Raw genomic sequence first — 22,770 nt, 5'->3', positions numbered from 1 at the left:
TTTACTGAGATGTCCAATGCAGCTGCCACATGTAATGTAAGCATTTATCCTCTAGAACTGAGATCAACTTACATCAGTGATCAATAAGATCTTTTGGTAATTACCAGTCTAGAACTGGCTGGATTTGTACCGACAACCTAAAGTTTTACAACTCATTACTAATCTCCAGGATCCAGTTCAAGCCTAATTTCCATCCCCAAGTCCATTTCTGATATTTTTTTAAAGTAAGTGCTTTTGTTCCCCTCCAATTTCAACCATGTCTCCTATTAACTTAACTGATTTATTTTATGCTTGGCCTGCCAAAACCTCTGAAATGGAGTATGTTTCTGAAAGGACAGGAAAAGACTAAATTCCTAAGGATAGGTTAATAACCTTTCCATGTTTGTACAATGCAGAACCAACCCATAACTTGTGTTCCTCAATACAGATCATTACTTCTAGATCATTACTTCTAATTCTTTGAAAATATGTGACAGAATTCTCAAGTCTCATGTACCATGTGAGAGACAAGAGAAATCATTTTACCCTGTTTTTTCAGGTGTCTGAGATACTGATAGTTCAGCACAAGATTCCCGCACACTTCAGTGATCACAGAGTAACAACTGTCACTATCTGATCCCACAGAGCCTTCAAGAGAGTCCTGAGACTGCAAAGAAAGCCAAAGCTTTTTCCACAAGCCAATTATAAATGGGTAAGTAGACTATTTTTAAAAATGCAAATCCTATCCTCTTAAAGAAAGTAAACATTTTACACCTATAAAACTGAACAGATATGGAAAGAAAAAAAACAAAAAAATCACACCAATCCTAAAGGTGGGTGTGTGAGAATCCGGCAAGATGGTATGCTCAAAGATGCAACTGTGACTTGCTCACAATATTTCCATTCCTGGAAACTAAGGAATTTCAGTGAGGCTTTAGAGTAAAAGCAATAAACACTTGAGAGTGATGATGCGTGAATGGATGGTGGAATGAAGGAAACGTATGTGCGTGTGTGTGCGCGCGTGTGTGTAGTAGGGTACAGTAAAAAAAAAATTTAAAAAGCCGACAAATAATCATACAGGTGCAAACAAAGGTCCTCAAAAAGACAAATGACTTAAAAAAAAACCTGTCCAGATTATTTGACTGACCTGTTTCGAATGTGATGGTAAGAAGAATATATAAGGCTGAAGGAACTAGTTGATATTCATATTAAAAAAACAGGTATTAATAATCTAGGCATTGAGGAAAGAGGTTTAAGAAAGAAGCTAAAGGTGGAAACCAGGCATCAAGCCTTGTGATGTCAGAGGCTTTAATGAAGGAGGAACATTTGCACTGAAGAAGAAAATGAATTTGGAACGGACAATTTCACATGGTTTTATATACGCTTAGGAATACAGACGTCACGGTGGAGACTTGGACCTCAGCAAGGATGGAAGATTAGTAGCGCAGATGGAACAGTGTAGGAGTGGGGATAAGGTGGCAAAAGGCAAAGAAATGAGCCTTCCTGGATGTCAGTGAAGTTGACAGAGAAAGCTGACCACACAGGCTTGAAACTGATGCCATACGAGGCAAATGATGTCCAATCAATGCCATATCTTCTGGCACTGCTTTCAAGGAAATGACTAAGCCAGGCTATTAGTTTTCTTCAATGTATCAACCAGACTTTTGGCTATGTACACCCAATATTCCAAAATTTTCAGAAGAACTAGCTTTGTACTAACAAATGCCAGGATCAAAGAAAGCTCAGGTATCCTGAAATGCAATGCCATAAGTTGGCAAGACTTTCTTCTAGCAAAAGCTTGACCATGAGGCACTCAATGTGGGAAGCAGATGACTTGGCCCTTGGTAAGATGCATTCTGAACTTCACCAGCTGCGACAAAGAAATACACTTAACTGGAATAGTTTAGTCAGGGCTGATTCTGCCTTTAGCAGGGGGTGAGGACTAGATGGCCCTACTATCTTATGATCTCTGATGCTGAGAAAGTAAGCCAGAACAAAGTTTCAAGGCACATATTTGGTTACATAAACTACTGATATTCCAAAGAAAATGAGAAAGAGAGCATGTCCAGTATATAGCATCACAATAAGTCATTAAAGATCTGGAAGTTACCACACCACAATACAGAGGGCTGAGAAAGGATCTGAACAAGTTTTTCAAAGAAGTGGTAAACGGTGATAGTACTGTGGCTCATATCAGACAGCCAAAGCTATGGGCCACAGTGCCCAAGTAAAAAGAGCTGACAGGCACACAAGCAGTACAAGTATTTAGTAATCTACTAAAGACTCAGCAAAATTAAACCAAAAGTATAGCCACTGAGGCTGCTCGTAGACATTAAAACAACAAAACAAAACAAAAAATGGAGCTTTACTTTAAACTTGGTGTTTTCCCATACCAAGCCTAGCACATGCTCAGAAGAGGCAGCATGTTAGCTGGACCTGGCTCACCCAACATCCGTATAGTTTGGGTGCTTTAGTGGGGCTTTTTTGGTCCTTTCAACTAATAGGTGATTGCCTCAGCTTAAATAAAAGTGCCAAAAAGCCCCACTGAAGTACCTGATCTATACAGATGCCGCGGAGCATGTGCTACTTACTTCAGTAAAGCACTTTTCGGGGTTTTTTTTGGTTAACATCTGCAAGCAGCCTACATTGACAAAACAATCACAGACCGGGCTGAAGCAAAAGTGGACGGAAGATCTCAGTTCAGTCATGGCAGGGGACTGGGTGACTTGACCACAAACAAGGAAGGACACCCTGGTTTGAACGATTTAAAAAATAAGGCAGTGCCAACTGGTAGACGCATGCACTGAAATAATATCTCGGGGGGGGGGGGGGGGGGGACTTTTAAGCAGATGAGTTACATGAAATCCAAGCATGAAAACAGGTAAATATATATTCTGGATTGGATCACAATGGAATTTTCTCTTTGTTAAAGAAGAAATTGTGACAGATCATTTCAAAAGCGAGTTTTTACCTGCTGTACAAATATTGATATTGATATTTTACTACTTAGCACCTGTTACACTTAACACATTTTATATTAAACACTAATGAAGCATATATCTGGCCTCCCTCTCTGGTAATGATGTAACTGCTCCTAGAAAGGAAATGGTTAATTGTCATACATCACATTGTCTCACATACAACATGCCCCTGAATAACACACCTGGTTTTTGAAAGACAGAATGGAGGAAACATTTTTTTTCCCAGACTTATGGCTGCACAAAGCAGGGACAGAGCCTTAATCTTCAGCTGACTTGCTCTCCTTTTCTTGCTTAACTAAAGCTGAACCCCTAGCTGTTCTTGAAGCCTAGTCTTCATGGGTGGATATATGATTTTGAAAGTCTCAAAGAAGATAGGAAGAAGAGACCAAGAGCAGCTAGCAGACAACAAAACTGCCCTAAGAAAGGTTAGCTTGATTAGTGGAACATCAAGACCATTAAAAAGGAGAGACGATTATTAACACCAATGGAGTGAAGCACAATGAGCCATGAACAACTACCTCTCTCAACTGCCTAAATAGTAAGGGAACAGCTGCTGCACTGTGGAGCAGGAACCAAAGACGGATATTTCTGTCTTCGGAAGAAAATCAGCTTCCACGCTTAATACACACCCTGTAATTGCGGGGGGGGATGATTTTTGGGAGAAAGGTTTGTGTTGTATGTGAGAAAATACAGTATGTATTAATTGTATATACATGATCATAGGAAAAATTATTTAATTAGCATACTAATTAAGGCTTGCCACAAATAAATAGATTGACAGTTGTTAAGAACTGATAATTATTTTAAGCTGAGGGATAGAGGATAGGATGAAAGAAGAGCCAAGTGAGAAAGACGTTCAAGAAAAGGGGAAGAATGATATAATAGACCCCATGCCATTTCTGAGATGAAAGTAGGACTTGGAAGAACAACATGGCATTCTTAAAACAAGCCAGTGCTTTGCTAAAATACATTTAGCGAGAGGAAAACTGCCATGACTCTAGACTGAAGCACTGAGACAAGGTTTTTGATGTGGAACTGAGGCAAGCTCAAAGCACGTAAGGTTCCTTTGCAATTAATTTTACTTTACAACTTGAGTCTTGGTTTATAGCCAGCAGCATTTTTAGCCACAGTAACAGATGGTATAGTTCTGTACCTACAGTCATTTGTTTAATTTTGTTTGTTTGTTTGTTTTCTCATAATCATACCTTCAGCAAAATGTTTGGGCTCAAAAAAAGCAAAAAAAGTATTAAGAGCCTACAACAGTTGCCAACATTTACCAATTGTTAAAATGGTGGACTGGAATGTGAAATAGCACATTCATTTTCTATTCATGATATAGGGAAATACTGCAGGATCTCAGATCCAGCCATGTACTAATTCTCAGAATCCCAACTTTTCAATGAAGACAACAATAGAAAAGAACTGCAATAGTACAGGAAGGTCTAAAGCTGAATGGTGCCTAGGACTAGTAGCACACTCTTTTTCATGTTTACAGGGCTGGTTTTAATCTAGCCTGCATTAATAAGACTAGATGTCATAACAGCTCACACCCTGTGAAGAGTCTGTGAAATTAACCGCTTTTAGCACATTTGCTAGAATATACCACATGCCACCCTCCCCAACCATGCCTTCTGCTCCAAGCTGGCACCTTTAATGGAGTTTCAAAGGGCTTAAGAAATACATGGGTGAGGAATCTGAACTAGTTTTTTTTCCTCAGTAGTTCCCCCAGAGGGGACTGAAGCATTGTGAATTTAATGGTGCCATTGTTTAAGAGAACTACAGTCTACAGAACAGTTAACCCGACCCTTTCCAGAGGCTGACAGTTCCCCAGAGAAGCTGTGAGAATGGACATATTGCAGGCTTGGTTCAAGGAAGGGGCAAAAGGAAACCCTGGTGATCATCTACCTTCAGTGCACCGGGTTCAACCTCTCTCCTACCTCTTCCAGAAGCTCCTTATAAAGTTATGTTTTCACTTCTCCTCACATTCTTTCTTTTGTGCATTTCATATTTATGGCATCACCAAATACTGGAATCTCTCAGAATTTTTTTCTGGCACTGGCCAAAATGCCCATAGGTGAGTTTTAAAATCTATTTTTGGTCTTTTCTTGGCTCATTTATCTTGGCACTGCAAGCAGTGTCCACTGACTCCTTGAACTTATTTACACATTTCTGTTTAGGGTTCTGTGCTCAGTGCCCTATCCATTTTCTTTATTTTTAGGCTAGAACTTTCATTCAGATTTCTTTTTATGTAATATCCATCCCATGAAATTAGCTGACCAAGTCGCCAGACATTCATTCAACTGAATGGGCAGAGCCTTTAATTCTAGACTCTGCTCACCTTTCCAGGACAAATAAACTGGCCAATACCATAGGCATTAAATTCACACAAGTAAAACAAAGAAAGAAAAGGAAAAATAATGTGACAAGACAGAGACACATCTGTAAGTTCACTTCTATTAAGATGTCTGTGCTAGACAACAGAAATCTGTAGCTCTTTCTAAATTCCAACCTGTTTGTCTGTAATTATAACTCATATTATTGAATTTACCTTGTCAAGGAAAGTGGGGCGGTCCATGGAAGACTCTTTGGAGATTGGTGGTGGGCGGCAGCCAAGGGGTTTGGTGACCATTCCATTATAATCGGTCACTCCCATTCCACGCTTGTCCATTTCCACCTTCTTTTCCAGCAGAGCACCTGCACAGAAATGAAGATAGCAGGAGGGAAAGGTGATGCAAAAGCAAAGCAAATATACATACATGCTACAACCTAAAACAAAACTAGAGACTATTTATATACCTATTCAAATCAATATTCAGTTTACATAAAAAACTAAAATACATTTTATCAACGAAAACATAATTGTGGGTTTGACATACAATGCTAATTTAAATGGATCAGATCATTTCCTGACATGCCCTTAAAGAAGAAGACTTACTCATGGCCTGATCAAGATTCATATTGTTGCTTTTCAAGGCCTCTTCTGCTGGTTCTCTCTGTAAACAGCAAAGATTTGGTTATAATTGTGCTTCAAGCAAAATGTAAACACATTTTACAGAACTCCAGGCCAACTGGGAAGTTACATGATTCTTTTAAGTCTTGGGTCACTGTCACTTATTACCATATTTATTTGATTCTAAGATGAGGTTTCTTCCCCCATTTAACATGGGGGGAGGGGGAGAAGGCCCTTGTCCTAGAATCAGGTATGAGGGCAGTGGTGGGGCAGATAGCTGGGACTATAGCCACAGTTGCTGCCTGCCCTTCTGCCTACCCTGGATCCACTACCTCTGCACCCTGCCATGTCCCCACTGCAGCTTCTTCCCCCCACCATTACCCTACACTCCCATGTAGTCTCTGCTCCCCGATATGCCCTTCCCTCATCACCCTTACACCTTTGCTCTCACTGGCAGGCTCTGGCTGTGCTGCAACCTAGGGCACAGAGCGTGGCCCCATGCAGTCAAGCGCGGCCTGCATAGCTGCTATTGGGGCTGGGCCTATGCTCAGTGCCCCAGGCTAGAATGGGGACAGAAACTGCTGGTGTGAAGCAAGGGTAAGAGGGTGGCAGGGAAATGAAAGTGGGGAGTAGAGACTAGGGAGGAAAGCAGGGAACAGAGGCAGGGTGGGAGAAGGGCACGATAGAGAGCTGAGGCAAGCTGCTGGACGTCCCCACACCACTGGCCCACCCCACTGCCTGCCTCCATGTAACAGTGGGGGTATGTATTAAAGATGACCCTCCATTACTTAGATTCTATACTGTACATGTAAAATTGTAACAAATTTTCCAAGTATAAAATCTAAACATTGGGGGGGGGGGGGACATTTAATTCAGGGCTGTCTTAGATCTAGGTAAAAATGATAAGTGACATTTTTATACACAATTTTTCTGCTTCTGCAAATTATGATGCGTTTCACACACATCTTTGGCTTGTATCAATTGGCCAACTGCATATCTGCTCTAAAAATGTAAATAATTTCCTCCTTATATTTAAGTCTACACCTATTTTATAAATTTTCAAATCACTGCCAAACACCTGACTCTCATAAACACATTACTCCCGATTTAATTTGTTTGGGAGAGGCTGGGGAAAAAGAAAAGGGTCTATTACAAGCTCAAACTAATACCCAAGTTAAAACAAACAGAAACTTTTTAAAGTGCTGCTGGATTTGTCAAAGTTAAATATGTCACTTTCCACCCTTTCTGGAAGCTTCTGAAACCATACAGATATAAATGAGCAAATGCAGTTAAAACTCCCAAACCTGATTTCCCTTTTCAGCAAGACCAATGATAGTATCTGCAATGCAAACGGTTAAAAATATACTCTCTCAGCTACGAAAGCCAAGCCACAAGACAGGCTGGATAAGAATATTACTCACTGGGAAGCCCATGTCTGTGAGCTGTTTTATCAGACGGTTCATTATCCAGGCCTCATCTTGCTTGCTAGATGTCTTCATGCCCTGGGTAAATAAATTGGAAATACCATTAATTGTCTATTTTCCATATTCATAGCAGTGAGAGGCAGCCAAATCCACGGCAGGTTTCCCTTATTAATACTGCATGTTGCTTCAGGGTGCATTTGTACAATATTTATAACATATACATGAACCCCACAAACAGGATATAATTACACTTCTCTTTCCCCAGAGGACGTGACACAAATTTTACCTCATCTGATCAGGTGTTGTAAAGAACTACTTACTACCTGATTTGCTGAGCAATAAACAAAGCTACCCTATCTCAGAATATCATTATTTCATTTCATTTCTCTGTGGGATAACACAATGGAGTCAGAATTTCTGAAACAGTATAAAGCTTCCTCAAAATACTCTAAAAATTGTATTTGCAAATGTAAAGATAAAAATCTGTCAGAGTCTATTCAGGCTATTCACTGAACTAAAGAGTGAAATAGATATCTTTAGTAGAACTCTCAACAACTTCTTCATCTAAAAACCTGATGTGCAGCTCTCCAAATGATCAGACAACAAATAGACACCTACTAAAGGCGTTAGTCACAAAAACTGCCTGATCAATCAATGGTCCATACAGCAGAACTGGCAGACTAATTAAACAACAGTTGTATATACAAACTATATTCCTAACCTCTTTACAGCAGAAGTTGTCTTATGTTTTGACATAAGGATTATTTTTTCTCATGTGATTAAAAAAACAAGCTTAACATAAATATGGGTATTATTGTCCACCATGGTTAATTTTTTCCTTTATTCTCACACTTGCAACACAAAGCAGATATTTTTGCTGGACTTTTCCTTGATAGACCAAAGCCTAAGAAGATGTTCAGGTGGCTCCCTGAATGATTTTGCTTTTTTTTTTGTAGTATTATGAACCTGTAGTATTAACAAGTTCATAATATACAGAAATTTGTAAGACACAAAGGAAACGAATGATAAAACCCGAAATATCAGACATAAGAAAAAAGTAAGAAATCCCACCCCTGGAAACATCCTGCAAATTCATCCATTCTAGGCACAACTCTATTACTGAAATAGATTACAGCGACAGAGGAACAGATTACAATTAATGTGAAATGGGGAAACATTTGATTATCCACTGTTTAGTTGTGGGGCTGGTAAATGGCAGCTTTTACTTTAGTTACCAGAACAAGTGTTCAGACACCTATTTCCCCACAATTACTGCACACATATTCATCGTTCATCGAGAGAGGGAGAGAGAGAAAGAGGCTGCTTGTACATGTGACAGGGGTTCAGTCCCCTAAATTGAAATGTCGCAATTAAAACCCACCATTTCAATTGAGGGCCTTTCGTCACTGTTACAGGGAGGGGCCTGATCCTTTTTTTTCCCCCCTTGAGGAGCCTGCCCGCCTCTCCCACAGCCGGGGGATGAGCTGCCAGCAGGTCGAGCAGCCCCCGACCTGCAGGGGGGCTGGGCCCTCCCTCTGCGGTGCTGACGTACCCTGGGGCTGCCAGGATGGACTGCCAGTGAGTGGGTGCTGCCCAAGGGGTGCTGCTGATGTGGAGGGAAGGTCTAGGGCCCCCTGCAGCTTGCCTCCCAGCCACAGAAGAGGCAGGTGGGCTCTGTGGGCGGAGGGGGGAAAAAAGGAAAAAAGGGACCAGACCCCTCACCGCTTAATTTTTTTCCCCTCAGCAGAGCCTGCCTGCGCGAGCTGCTGCTGGGCCATGAAGCCCCTGAGCTGCAAGGGGGACTGGTTCTTCCTTCTGTGGCAGCGGCACCCCCCCAGAGCACCCAGGTGGGGTGCTAGCTGCACAGGTGGTGCCCCAGCTTGCAGGCAGCACCCGCCAGATCCAACTCTGCCCCAAGCCCACGTGCTGGAAGCCCGCCAGATGCTGCTCCCCTCGCAGGCTCAGGGAAGAGCTGGGTCCAGTGGGTGCTGCCAGAGATATGTTTATAAAGAAAACATATACCATATGTTGCCAGAACTGCATTCCAACCATATTCATTTCCATAGTTGTTTCTTATCTTAGTCCTACCTTTGGAAGTCCTTTCTTCGGGGCATTCCCCCAGGAATTACAGGAGGAATTGCTCTCTTGTGAAGCAGTATTATTCCACATATCTCCTTCTTCATCTTCCCACTGACTAGTACTGAGACTCACTTCATCCCCACCACTGCCCCAGCCTTCTTGCATAGATTTTGAAGCTGGGAAGAAAGAAATAGTTCTAGTCATTTTCTCTGTGACTTTAAACCCTTAAGTTTACAGATACATTCATTCATACTGTATTCATTACCTTAGCAGCCAAATATTTTTCCAATACAGGTTCTTCAAAAAGCTTAATAAACATTAATCTTTAGTTCTCTTCCCATGAGTGGGAGAGAAGGGGTGAATAATAATAAAAAAATTATTATTATTGTGGGGAAAGTAGCAAACAACAGTCTTATTTTTATCTTGAAGGCAGCGATATCTGTGATAATTCCATTCTCTTAAGAAATATAGTTCCAAAGCCGTGCCCAGCCACTAAACATACATATTATCTCCTCCTCTTGTGGATCTTAGCCTTCTAGTTAACACTCTTGTCCCTGAGAAACACAGTTGAAGATAACAGTTACAACTATGTGGCGCTGCTATTTGTCCCTGGAGAAACACACTCCAGGGAGCTCATCTGGAGGCTCCCACTAAGTTTATCTCCATTCATCTAGTTAGTGACTAGACTGACATAGCTGTTCACATTTTGTGAGTGAGATAAGAATTAAGCCCATTTGTGTTTGAGCTTAAAGTTTCCCCTTCTGTATATCTTTAGCAGATTATTCATAATTGTGTACCAAGGATACATATATATTCAATACCCAATAACTTTGAATCCTAGTGTAAAAATACGATGACATTTTCTAATTCACAATTGAAACTAAAAAACATCTTAACTGGACAAAGATATGGGAACCAAATGTTACTGAAAAATGCATCCCGACTGTTCCTCCCACTTTCTATCCCTCTCCCCATTCAAAATAACACAAATGCATGCATTTACCTGGTTTGCACAGTGCTGGGGCAGCAGCTGGAGCACTTGTTCTTCCATATGTCCCTGCCGACTCGGCAGAATTATCTCCCCACCCTGCACCACTGCTGGGGGGTTTCCCCCATGCTGAAGTGCCATTATCAACTGCAGCAGAAGGGGATGAGGGCTCTCCCCAAGAAGCGTCAGTCTTTGTGTGGACTGCAGGCATCTCTCCCCAGCCTGCTGAAAACACGAAGAGAGGGGGGAAGGGGAAAAAATAAATCAAACTGAGAGAAAACAGAAAAGAAATAGAAGAACAACAACAGTTTCCTTTTCTGAATACATTTCCAGCTACATCTATCATTAAAATGGCTTTTTTTGTTGAGAGCATAAAGCAGCAGGGCAGACACAATGGATTTAATTAGGCATGTAAAAAAATACATTTGACTTGCTCTCAAATTTCTTTTTCTTAATTGAACTTCATGATATGCATTTGTCAAGACTGAATCATTTTTACCAACTGAATTTAGGCAGATGGGCAGGCAAGTTTATCCACACTGCTTTACAAATGTAGCCTGGCCCTGATCTGGAGATACCAAACTCCTTCAACGAAAAATCAGCTCCTTAAGCAGCACCTGAATTGAGACATTAATCTCAAACAGTCAATGCAGGGGTTTGGCCGATCCAACACTCCACTAGATGAGTTTACACTGAAAACGTACACAACCAGGACTACAATTGAACTGAAAGGTTTCTGTGATCTGAATTGAAGTTTTTTTAATTCCCCAACACTTTGCAGATGGTTACAATTGCTTTCTTAAACCTTAAGTACTAAAATACTTGATCTTTTTTGACCACCTCTAATAAGACGATACATTTCATAATCATTTCATCATTTTTATGGGACTCCTCCAATCCCTGAGGCTCTCTAATGCAATCAATATCCTTCAATATCAGAGATAGATACACCTGAAGTTAGAATCCAATCCAAACCAGGTAGGGAGGCTGCAGATTCAAGGCACTATTGTCATATATTTTTCATATTATGTAGTACCTTACATCCGTCAAGAGATGACTTAGTCACTGTACCTTGGCTTCAGTATAGCACTTAGTCAAATTCATCTCATGTTAATTTTACCACTAAGCTTTAGAGGAGGCTTTTCCTCAAGTAAAAGTTACTCATGTCCATTACTTGTTACTCATGTGTTTCGGTGTTCTTGAGCGTAATTATTAAGAACCAAACTTTGAAAGTCTTGCCTAGTAACCAATACAAAATGTACGTAGACAGCATATACAGATGCTCCTAGAAGACTCAACTGCTTAAGCAAGTTTCTCAAAAGATATATTGAGTGCCTTTTTAAAAAATCAGACATGGATTTCAAGTTGAAGTAAAAAGCACACACACCAGACTAGATAACAAGTGATACATTACAGAGAAACTGAAGTTCTTGCAGTGAACTGGAACTGAAGTACATGCTCTACAGCAATTACAAAATAATTACACCACATGACAAGATAAATCTCAGAAGGTATCACACAGGTCAACATTTGACCATCAGTTTAAAAAATGTGCTACATATGGGCTGCTATTCAATTCAAGAAAACCTGCGCTTCCATTCAGAGCTGGACATAAGTACTGGTATATATATATTTAAAAGAACTAGCCCCACTGCCAAAAGGTGATGCTCCCTGACAAATGACAAAATAAAAACAGATCGGATGAGAATAGTTCTGGTCTAGCTGCTAAAATGCCAAAGAATATTCCCGCTTTTAATTTTCACAATATGAATGATAACTCTATATTTTATTGCAATATTTTTGCTTTTTTAGATGTCCTAATTAAGGGGACTTCTGAAAAAAAACCCAACATTAAAGACTTTTAGACTGCAGATGCATCAATTTCTGCACAGAGAGCTACAGAAGAAAAGACACTGGCCCTTCTATCTTTAAGGCTGAATTTTGTTGCATGCAGTCTATCTTTTTAAGCTGCATGTAGCTTATGTAGTAAGAACTTACCAAGCAGCTCTACCTTTGCAGGTAGCCCCTATGGTCCTTTCTGAAGGGGACTATCAATCTACCTCAGTTACCAGAGAGACATCTTTGCAAGGTCAAGCTCCATGCTACTTGGTACTTGTACTCATGTAACAGGCATGGTGTGGATATGCCACAGGCAGCATACATCACTCCATTCACAGTCTAACTACTGACCAGCACAACAGCAAGACCGAGTGCTTGGATAAGGTGTTTCAGATACTTCATGCACTACTCCAGCTTTAAAAAAAACCTTGGAAGATAAAAGTCCTATTTTGCAATACAATTATATTTTGTTTCCTCGAGTAATGTATTTAGCTATCACAAAATGATACAAGTTAAAACATGAATGAGGTACAGTATAAGTAAACTAAAACCATACTACTAGGAAAATATACGTTTCTCTACTCACAGCAGACTTTTTACTCTCCATTACAAAATATATTGTAATTGCCCAATTGTGTTCAAGACAAAACACTGATTTAATCATATTTACTACAACTTCAATAAAAAAAAATCATATCATCAATGGCTGCTTTCAGATGTGGGTAAAAAAACCCGGTGCTTTACTTTCAGCTTGGTGTGACCCAGGAACCAATTCAATCACCTATTAGATAAAACTGCCCCAAAGCCCAGCTGAAGTGTGCGATCTATACAGATGCTGGGAGAGCCAGGTCAAACTGCTGCATTTCCTCTTCTGGTAGAGTGATGTTTTGTTTTTCCCCCCCCACATCTGTAGGCAGCCAATAAGTGTAAATTAGATGCCTTCTTAATTTTCCTTTCATGGAATTTGTAACTTATTTTCATTTTTAAACCAAAGTTACAGTGTTCCAAAATGGCACATTTTTCACATTAGATTTGCACACAAACATTTATGAACAAAGCCTTTTAAACAATGTTTTTTTCTTTGCTCAGCATCTCACCTAAAATATTTACTTAACTTTTTGCTTGTGATTGTAACTGGCCTTTATTTTAACTTATTTGAGGGTAGCAGAATGTCTATTTCAAAACCTTTCTTCCTCTGCTCAAGAAACATCTTTGACAGACAACCTCAGAAACAACTGAGAAAAGTAAACAAAGTACATTTGTACATAGGAATGAATGTAAATACAAAATAATATTTTTTTACCTATGTGTAGGGACCCACTTCATTCACGATTTTGCTAATCTTGTGGAAATCACAAAATCCAGGATTGGCCATGAAAACCTCAGAATCAACAATGACAAAAAAATAAAATGCTGATTCCCCAGGGGGAGCCAGGAGTCCCTGCTGGTGGGACAGGAAAGCACCGTCTCATGGGGCAGCACGAAGGGCAGAAGACAAGATGGCAGGTGCCTCCTTGTCCCACCCTGCTAGGGCTTCTCAGCCAATCAGCACCAAAGGGTGGGACCGCAACAAAATGACCATGGAATTAGAACATTATACTGCAATCAACCCGCGAAAACTGGTAAGTAACCCCCATGATTTAGGTAAACCTCTACCTAGGTGTGCATAGTCTATGCTGGAAAATATAACTAGTTCAACCCCCAAATTTAACCTTAGAACACAAATGCTATTATTTTAATAATAATAATTATTAGTTTGTTGAATAAAAACTCCAAGAGATCAGTTCTCTTGGTGCTGTTTACTCTACATGCAGTAACACTGATTAATGACTACAGCACTGTATTATGACTCATTCTGTGTTAAGTGGTTTAAGTGTGCTGAGCAGTACAATGTTATGTAAATTATTATAAACAAGGAAGCTGCCCTTGACTAAGATATTATAAATAATTCCATAAAAACAAAATGTATTAAAATTCAGATTTCAAAGCTCCCTCAACAGATCAAATTAAACAGAAAATTAGCAGAATAGCTAAAAATTATGGCTGGCTGGGGAAACAGCAAGTTTATGTGCTGCTAACTACTAAGCTCTAGAAAAGCTGAAGTAAGTATTAATAATCAGAACAAAACAGCAGGGAATATTTGTTGCACTTTATTTTCTCAAAGCTAAGTACAGATTTGTCAATGCTGTTACTTCTGTACCGACACTCTGGGCCTGGATGCAACTATTTGACTTTAAAAGTGCCAGAGATGACTGTGGTCCAAGTTCTTCTGTGGCCATGCACTGTGCCTTCCTGAGACCAAGGTGACCCCAGCCAGGAGAAGGCACCGGGGGCAGCTGCTCCTGCCCCTCTCATAGACCAGGAGGAGAAAGGAGAAGTAGCCACCACCCACTCCCTGATGTAAGCAGGAGGCATGAGACTTTGCCCTGCCCTCTGCTTGGCTCTCCAATACCAGAGTGGAGCCTGCAACGCTGCAAGCCCTCTGCCCACTTTTCACACTGAAGTACTCAAAGTGAGAAGAGGGCTGGGGGCTTTGGGTTGCTGCTCTCCTCCCCCACTGAACTAGTCCAGATGGGGAGAGGAGCAGCCCCCTGCTCTCTACCTCTTCTCAAATCTGGGCAGTCCCTAGTTTCAGGAAGAGGTGGGGATTTTACCAGCTCTCATCAGCTTCCTCTCGCCACCAGTGCTGCCCAGCTGAACAGCTATTTAAAAGCCTGCAGGGTTGGGAGGTGCATCTGGGGAGAGCCTGCAAGTCCAGACCTGAGTCCTGGTGGCTTCCCCTTGCCACTCCGGTAACTGTGCGGTGTGAGCAGCAAGGGGAAGCCAGGGGGGCCTGGGAACTGGGCGTGGGAAGGCTCACCCCAAGGGAACAGGCAAAGCACCTGCCTACGCTTAACGCCAGAGTCCCAGGTGTGTGGAACAGCAAGGTCTTTGTCACAGGACCTGATCTTCTCAGCTCCTGGTGCCCAGAAGCTGAGTGAAGAGAGCAGCATCACCAGCTGTCTGCTTCTCACACCAGAGTAGCAGGCAGGGGCTTTTTCCTGTTATTCCAGCCTTCCCGGGAACTGGACTGGAGCAGCCTCCCAAGCTGGGGTCACCTCGGGATTGAGAAAGTACAAGGAGCAGGGGAGATGGGGTGGTTGCACATGTCTGTACTGCTCCCTCTCCCAGAGTCATTCTCAAGCAAATCTCAGGATGTCATTCTCCTGTTGTACTCTGCCTTGGTGAGGCCACTGCTGGAGTACTGAGTCCAGTTTTGGGCTCCACAGTTCAAAAAGGATGTGGAGAAGCTTGAGAGAGTCCAGAGAAGAGCCACGCTTATGATCAGAGGGCAGGAAAACAGACTTTATAACAAGCTGAGAGCTATGGGACTCTTCAGTCTGGAAAAGCGCAGGCTCAGGGCAATCTGGTGGCCACCTATAAGTTAATCAGGGGTATTTACCAGGATTTGGGGGAACAATTGTTCACCAGAGCACCCCAAAGGATGACAAGGTTGAATGGTTATAAACTTCTGTGAGACCATTTCAGGCCAAACATAAGGAAGAATTTCTTCTCTGTCTGGGCCCCCAAGGTCTGGAATAGCCTGCCATCTGAGGCGGTTCAAGCACCTACTCTGAACGCCTTCAAGAGAAAACCGGATGTTTATCTTGCTGGGATCCTATGACCCCAGCTGACATTCTGTCCCTGGGCCAGGGGGTTGGACTCAATGATCTTCCGAGGTCTCTTCCAGCCCTAATGTCTATGAAATCTATAATGTTTATGAAATCATTTCTAGTGGCGGAAATTTTCTGCTGCTAGAAATGAACATTTGTACATGGTTTCTATCTGTCCAGGCCAAGCATTTTCCTGCTGAGTAGGCAAGGCTCTCCAGTACTACTCAGCTGTTTCTTAATGAGGTAGCCTATAAAATGTGTTAAAATAGGGTACATGGAAATTAAATGCTTTATGAAGTTTTGCCAGGCTGTATTTGAAAGGCTGTGCTAATAACACACCAGTAATGGCTTAAATCAGTGTTTCTCAACCAGTGGGGAGCAACCCAAAAGTGGGTCACAACAGTATTTGAAAGGGTCATGAACAGGTCCCCAGAAAGACCTGTTAAAGCGCAGGTTTCCCTTTGCAGGCTAGCAGCATTCCAGCCTGCAAGTAGCTGCTTAGGATAGTTGGAGGCAGCATGTGCACATGAGTCTGCATGTACAGACGCACACGGCCAGCATAAAGTGAGGCTGGGTCATAGGAGCAGCAGCAGCCACTGGACACAGGCAAGTATGGGGAGCGGAAGGTGAAGGTCATGGGGAGTGTCTGGAGGGCTGGGGGTTGCATGTGTGCGCGCACGCACTCATGTGCCTGCCTCCTGATGTTGGGGACTGCGGCGGCTCCGGCAGTGCAGGGGGAGTGGAGGGAGAAGGCATGGGGAACCTTCCTTCAGTAGGGGAAGGAGAAGCAGGGAACTGCATGCTTTGCCCAGCAGCATGGGGAAGTGCCCATACATGTAGGGGCCTGCACTCACTGCTCATGCTCACTCAAGTGGGTGGAGGCAGCTGGGGAGCCCCTTTGGCAGGGCTGGACAGGGTAGGCGACTGCAGATTGGGAGTGAGGGGCACCGGCATGGCCAGGGGGGAGGGCAGGGAGCTGTGGCTTGGGGATGAGGCGCACCAGCAGGGCCCAGGGGACTGTGGGTTGGGCACTGGCAGGGCCAGGGGGACATGGGTCATGACAAACCATCCATCTTGGCAAATGGGTCCCAATATGAAAAAGGTTGAGAGCCACTGGCTTAAACTATTTATATCATTGTGATTGTTTTCTACACGTCTGCTTATAGGAAACTTCCATTTGTACAGTTTTCTTTAAATAAGATACAGCAAGTTTCTTGGAACAAAAATCTCTAGGCAACCAGAGATCAGTCTTTAAAAAAATAGAGAACATTCAGTGAAAGTGTCTTTCCAATTACAACAGGGCTGTCCAACTTTTAAGTAATGTCCCTTCTTCTCCGCACACTCCCCCAGCATCTTGGTCCCCACTCTCAGCTCCCCCCAGTGCATGGAAGAGTGGCCACAGGCTCTGCCACATACCACACCTCAACCAAGATGGGGTCAGAAGGTGGAAGCCAGGGGACAAAGGAGTCTGGAGACCCCCCAGCGGTTGGTGCAGCCACAGCAATGGAGAGAGCAGCAGTCGAGTGGGGCTACAAATTAATCCCTTGCAGGTGGCACTTTTTGGACAGCCTTGCTTTACAAGAAAGCATCTGCTGATGCATGCAGCCATTCTTTTAGTGCTACAAATCAAGAAAATCAAGGAATACAATGATTCTAGTAAGGAATAAATACATCAGACACAGCATAATTTATTTTCATAAATAAAACAACTAGGTCTTAGCCAAAAAAGTAAGCCAGACCTTGATAACCAAGAGGAAAATATATACTTGCTTAACTATGCCAGGAGACAGCTGTTTCCCCATGAAACCACCTATCAATCATTTGAAGTGTCCTATGATAAATGTTGATTTTTCTTTTAAATCTATCTTGTCCATGAAAAGCAAGAGATAAAAGGACTGCACACAGGCTACTAAAAAGCAGGGGGTGGGGTGGCGGGGGTGTAAAACAAAGATTATGTAGAAAAACTAGATTTCTTTTCAGGGGTGTTGGGAGGTTAGCAGTTCTGGACAGCTACTTACCTTGCACCCCCCAGTGCAGACTCAGATAACCTCCAGTACAGGTGCAATGGAGGGAAGGGTTTCCTGCATGTCTTTCCATTCCAACATACCTATAGGAACACTGGAATGGCTACATGGATCGGAAAAGGGGTCTACCTAGTCAGGCATTGTCTCCACTAGACGCTGACAAGGAAACAGGCAGTAACAAGCATATTTGTTGTGTTAAATATCATTTTATTTTCTTGCAACGTAAAAAAATACTTAGTGTCTTGATCAAGTGTGCACTAATATGTTTCCATCTACCTTCATCTTTTTAGTTACTGTATGCAAAGTATTTTGAAGTTTTTTGGTGAGTGGGCCACTAAATAACAAAATTCAGTGTCATATAAAACACTGGTAGTCTGCTTGTCTATCATCCCTTCACTGCACAGATAACTTAATTCTGTAATGGGTAAATAATGGGTACAACTAGTACCTTCCTGCAGTTAAGGCTGCCTACCCTTCACATCACAATTCCCTATTGTTGTTTAGACCTCTGTCAATAAAAATGCATAAAACTAAAATGTATTTCTAACCATTTTTCTGATCTCCAGGGTTGGAACATAGCCTTGAAATTTGACAAAGGCATCTTTTCCTGTCCCCATAAACGTATTCAAATTTGACAGCCTTTGAAAATGCATTAGATTTGGTACTAAAATCCCTGAATTTTGCACCTGTATTGAGCATAATCCAAATCTCACTAATCTTGCTGTGTGTAACTTCACTGAGTGCTTTCGCTCCAGTCTGGTTGAAATGAAGAGACCGTGGAGCTGGATCTTTGAGGGAAAGATACAGAAGCACCCCTCTGGCCCAAGAAACAGTATGCCTAAGTGTAAAGCCAGGAAAAGGCAATACATTTTGTTCTTAGTTCTTTCACATAACCAGGTACATTGAACAGCTTTTATTACTAAGATAAAGCTCCATACCCCTTAATTCAGGAATCAGCAATGTTTTCCAGTTGGCTAGCACTAGGACCCAGCTGCTTCTCTCTACTCCTGCTTCTATCTGCTTACTTAGCCATGGTAAAGCATGAGTTCCCCTGCTGTCAAATGAAGCCAAAGCCTCTGCTCCACAGGCCAGATCAAGCCTGCAACCCCAGCTCTAATTAATTATAAGTAGGGAAACAGTTTGTACAGGGTTTCTTTTGGTAATGCCTGGAATAAATATGGTCTTCACACAACAAACCCAAGTCTGAGGTAGTGAGTTGCAATCAAGGCCGGTCCAAGGGTAACTGGCACCCGAGAAGGAATGTGTACCTCGGCACATAAATAAAACAACTATTTTCCTTCCAGCATAGAGGAAAATAAGAAGTCTAGAATGAACTTTTACATGTACTTATTTGATATCTGAAATGAACAATAAAACAATAAAAACAAAAAAGTATCGTTTCACACTTTTCATTAACCCTAACCAATTATATTGCAAAAACTCCAATAAAATTATAATACATATACAATTAAAGGAAAATCCTCACAAACATTTGTGGAAAAAATCTGAACTTTGCTTTTCGTGCTTTCAGTTCTGCAAATTCAGAAACAAGTTTTGTTCTGCATATAATTTTGGTGCCCTAGGTGACTGCCTAGTTCACCTAATGGTTGGCCTGGCCCTGGTCGCAATGTTTTTTGCATGAGTGCCCTGTCTTGCAATTAAGATGCTTCTTCTAGTCCAGGAACAGAATTCAAGATTCCTAAGATTCTTCTGCAGTCTAGCAAATGTAATGCAAGTGACTGGTAAAGCAGGACATGCCCTTCCCCACCTTTTACTGGATGGTCCACGCAGAGGATAACAGCCTACTACTATTACCAGTTTCTCCTTTAGCTTAAGTGGTCGAGATCTGTGCTGTGGAGCTAAAGGTCCTGGGTTCAAACTGTGCTGATCACCTGTGAGGAGGTTCATTACAGTTCCATGAGATGGAAATTCTGTTCTTAGTTCTGTTTTTAGAAACCTAAGAGATTACACACAAAAAAACTTTATGTTAAAAGAAACTTAAGATATGGCCTAATTAAAATGCTGGCTCTTCTTAAAATGTTTCTTCATATAGTTTTGCACTAAAAACTGATGAGGATAAATGAAAACGTCTTAAGCTATAAAAAAAATGGCCGTTTCTACATTTATCTGCTGAAGCAGCCTTTAAAGTTGACTTGTCCTCTATGCTTTCAGTTGTCTTCAGTACTTTGATTAGATCAGGAGTCTAGGAAGTCTCTCTGTTAGCAAGGCTGTAGCATAGTAAGTCAGGATTCATCAGTGAGACATACCAATTCATTTTTGCATTAGTTAAAAAAAGAAACGTTTCTAGCTTGGTCATATAGTTTAAATTCTTCAGGGGAATTTCTTCCTTCAGCTTTAAGTTTTTCAAATCATAGCACTTAAATCGCTTGATCACCAACTTCTAAACCACAGGTTTACAATAACACAAAAAAAGCTTGGAAGTCCATGTGAAAGTAGCCTGTGATTTCAGATCTGTTTCTTGTCCAATTATGCAAACAACATTAATTTGTATTCTTGTTAGTTTCCACAGAGGCACAAAGAACTGTAACAAACAGGAGACCCAGACTGACTTCACTCTTAGAGGTAGTACTCTTTAGGTCACGTTTAGAGATGTAAAATTTCCAGAAATTTTGAAACCATGAGGAAAAAACTTTTTTTTTTTCCCAGAACAGAAGGGAAATTTTGGGAGAAACTGAAATATATGCAGTACTTATTCTCTTAGCACCCTTTACAGCTCTAAATTCACTTTGCTACCTTAAGAACATAAAATATATTACGTACAACTTGGTTTGCTCATAAAATTATCATGTTTGGTATAATTTATTAAATTTAAAAGTACAGTTTATTCAGACAATAATTACAAATTTACTAAGTGAATTTACTTTAAAATGTTTTAATGTTTGTTACAAATGGAGCTGCAAGCTGCTTAACTCTCAAGGAACCTAGCTTCTCTTAGTTTTTGTCAGTTTATGAGAAGCAGGCAAAAATTAAAGTTGAAAATAGAAGAAACCATCATAGTAAAACAAAAAAGTTATTATGTATTCTGGACTTATTCTCCTCCACAGTGCCAAGCAGACACAGGACAGCTGAGAAAAAAAAAAAAAAGGGAAAAAAATCCTCAAGACACTCAATACAAATTTTGCTACATAAAACTTTGTCTAATCAGTCTCATTTTCTGAGCTATCGCTATCAGCAGCTTTTGCTTCTTCTGATTCTTCATTTTTATCATCTTTGTGGACTTCTGAAAACTGAAGGTTTGCCTGGGTTGAGACACGCTTCTCTACTCTTTCACATGTTAGTCTATTTCTTTATTTGGTGTGAGTATTTACAAACATAGACCAGTTTCTTTCACATGATGCAGAAGATGCAGGAATCTGAAGCAAGAGTCGTCAGAGGCTGTGTCGTGCAAAGGTCTTGCCACCATGCTGCAGGGAGGATATGCTTGGCTGAGTCCCAGACTGCATTTCTGGACCTGAAGATGTTCTTTACTCTGCAACAGTTGAAAGTACCTTTCCAGCATCAAGTCCTAAATTGTGTTGCTAGTTTTGTAATCCAGTCTAATGCAGTAGCAGTGCACTACTAACATCATCACTAACATTTTTGCCTTTGACTCTTGGATCCAAGAGATTTGCTGCAGCATTAATTGATTGGCAACAAAATTCTTTTCATCTATTAATAAAATCTTTCACTTTTCTCTCTTCTGTACTTGAAAGCAGAGCTACACTTAGATTCTCAAAAATAGTTGATTTTATCTGGGCCATTTGGTAAGGAATGTCTGACAAAAGTGCACTGTCTGATTCAGATGCAGTGACTGCTGAAGAAATTGGTTTTAGGATCTTCAGGGAGTTCTGCAGCTGAACCCAGAAGAAATCCTCCTCAAGTACAGTGTTCCTTACACTTCTGAGTACTTTAAGATCCTCAATTATTACTGTTTCTTGAAGAGCTTGTTTTTTTAGTAAACTTTTGAATAGGGATTACCACTCCACCCCATCTAGTTCTACTAGAGTTTGAGTGTCACTATTTTATTCTTTGCATTCTTTTCTTCCTGCTGCTTCTTAAAGACTGCAGCTACAATACGAGTAGCTTTTACATGTTTTATAACTCCTTTTGCTCTTCTATAGATCTTTTGCACTGTCCAACTTCATGATGTCATTAGGAAGCAAGTTTAGCCCACGGGATGCATATCCTATTGCAGTAATATGTGGATATTTATCCATTATGATCTCCCATGCTGCTTTCATGTTACTTGCACTGTCAGTCAGCAAAGCAAATACTTTACCACTCCCAATCTTCTGTGGGACTTCACATATTTTACTACTGATATACTCTGCAGTATGCCTGTTCTCTCCTGTTTCGATGCTTCTGTAAAAACCTGGTTGAGGTGTTATAAAGTTTATGATTCCTTCTCCCCACACATTTGTCCATCCATCTGCAAGCACTTCAAGGTACAGTGCTTCATTGATTTTTCCTTGCACAGGTTGCATTACACATTCATATTCTGACTTGCTCAAAGAATGTCTGCTGGGCAAACAGTATGATGGTCTTAGTAAGTCTAAAACTTCCTGCCAGTATGCATTTTTAGGTATTGACAATGGTTTCCCAGAAGAATATACTGCTCTTGCAAGAGCTTGGTCAATTTTTTCCTGATCTTCAGGTGTTATCTTGTCTACATATTGAGAGTCTTTTGTATACAGTTGGTTGCAATATTTGTTTACTTGAGGATGTTGATTGGGCAACCCTTTGTGATGCTGATGTTATAGAAGAAGCAGCAGCAGCAGCAGGACGACTTCTCGACTGAGAACATTGGAAAGAGCTACTTGCACTTTCATCATCATGATCTTCCTCTTCCTCAC

At 41.2% G+C, this 22,770-nt stretch overlaps 1 protein-coding gene across 7 annotated transcripts in view; it reads right to left on the bottom strand.

The window, feature by feature from the left end:
• The window catches only part of TNRC6C (trinucleotide repeat containing adaptor 6C), a 178,027-nt gene that overhangs the window by 28,218 nt on the left and 127,039 nt on the right, over positions 1-22,770 (bottom strand). For 6 of the 7 annotated variants that reach the window (XM_090061612.1, XM_090061614.1, XM_090061616.1 and 3 more), the window contains 5 exons: positions 10,417-10,626; positions 9,423-9,589; positions 7,332-7,412; positions 5,896-5,953; positions 5,509-5,654 (listed from right to left, as the gene is read on the bottom strand). In XM_090061612.1, the coding sequence (XP_089917738.1) occupies positions 5,509-5,654; positions 5,896-5,953; positions 7,332-7,412; positions 9,423-9,589; positions 10,417-10,626 (662 nt within the window). The remainder of the gene's footprint in view (positions 1-5,508; positions 5,655-5,895; positions 5,954-7,331; positions 7,413-9,422; positions 9,590-10,416; positions 10,627-22,770) is intronic. The other variant, XM_090061613.1, reaches the window with a different exon arrangement.

The sequence above is a fragment of the Crocodylus siamensis genome, chromosome 8, assembly GCF_052110815.1.
Source record: "Crocodylus siamensis isolate JL-2025a chromosome 8, ASM5211081v1, whole genome shotgun sequence".
Classification (NCBI taxonomy): Eukaryota; Metazoa; Chordata; order Crocodylia; family Crocodylidae; genus Crocodylus; species Crocodylus siamensis.
Note: the sequence above shows the minus strand (reverse complement) of the source record. Positions and strands in the feature narration are given on the sequence as shown.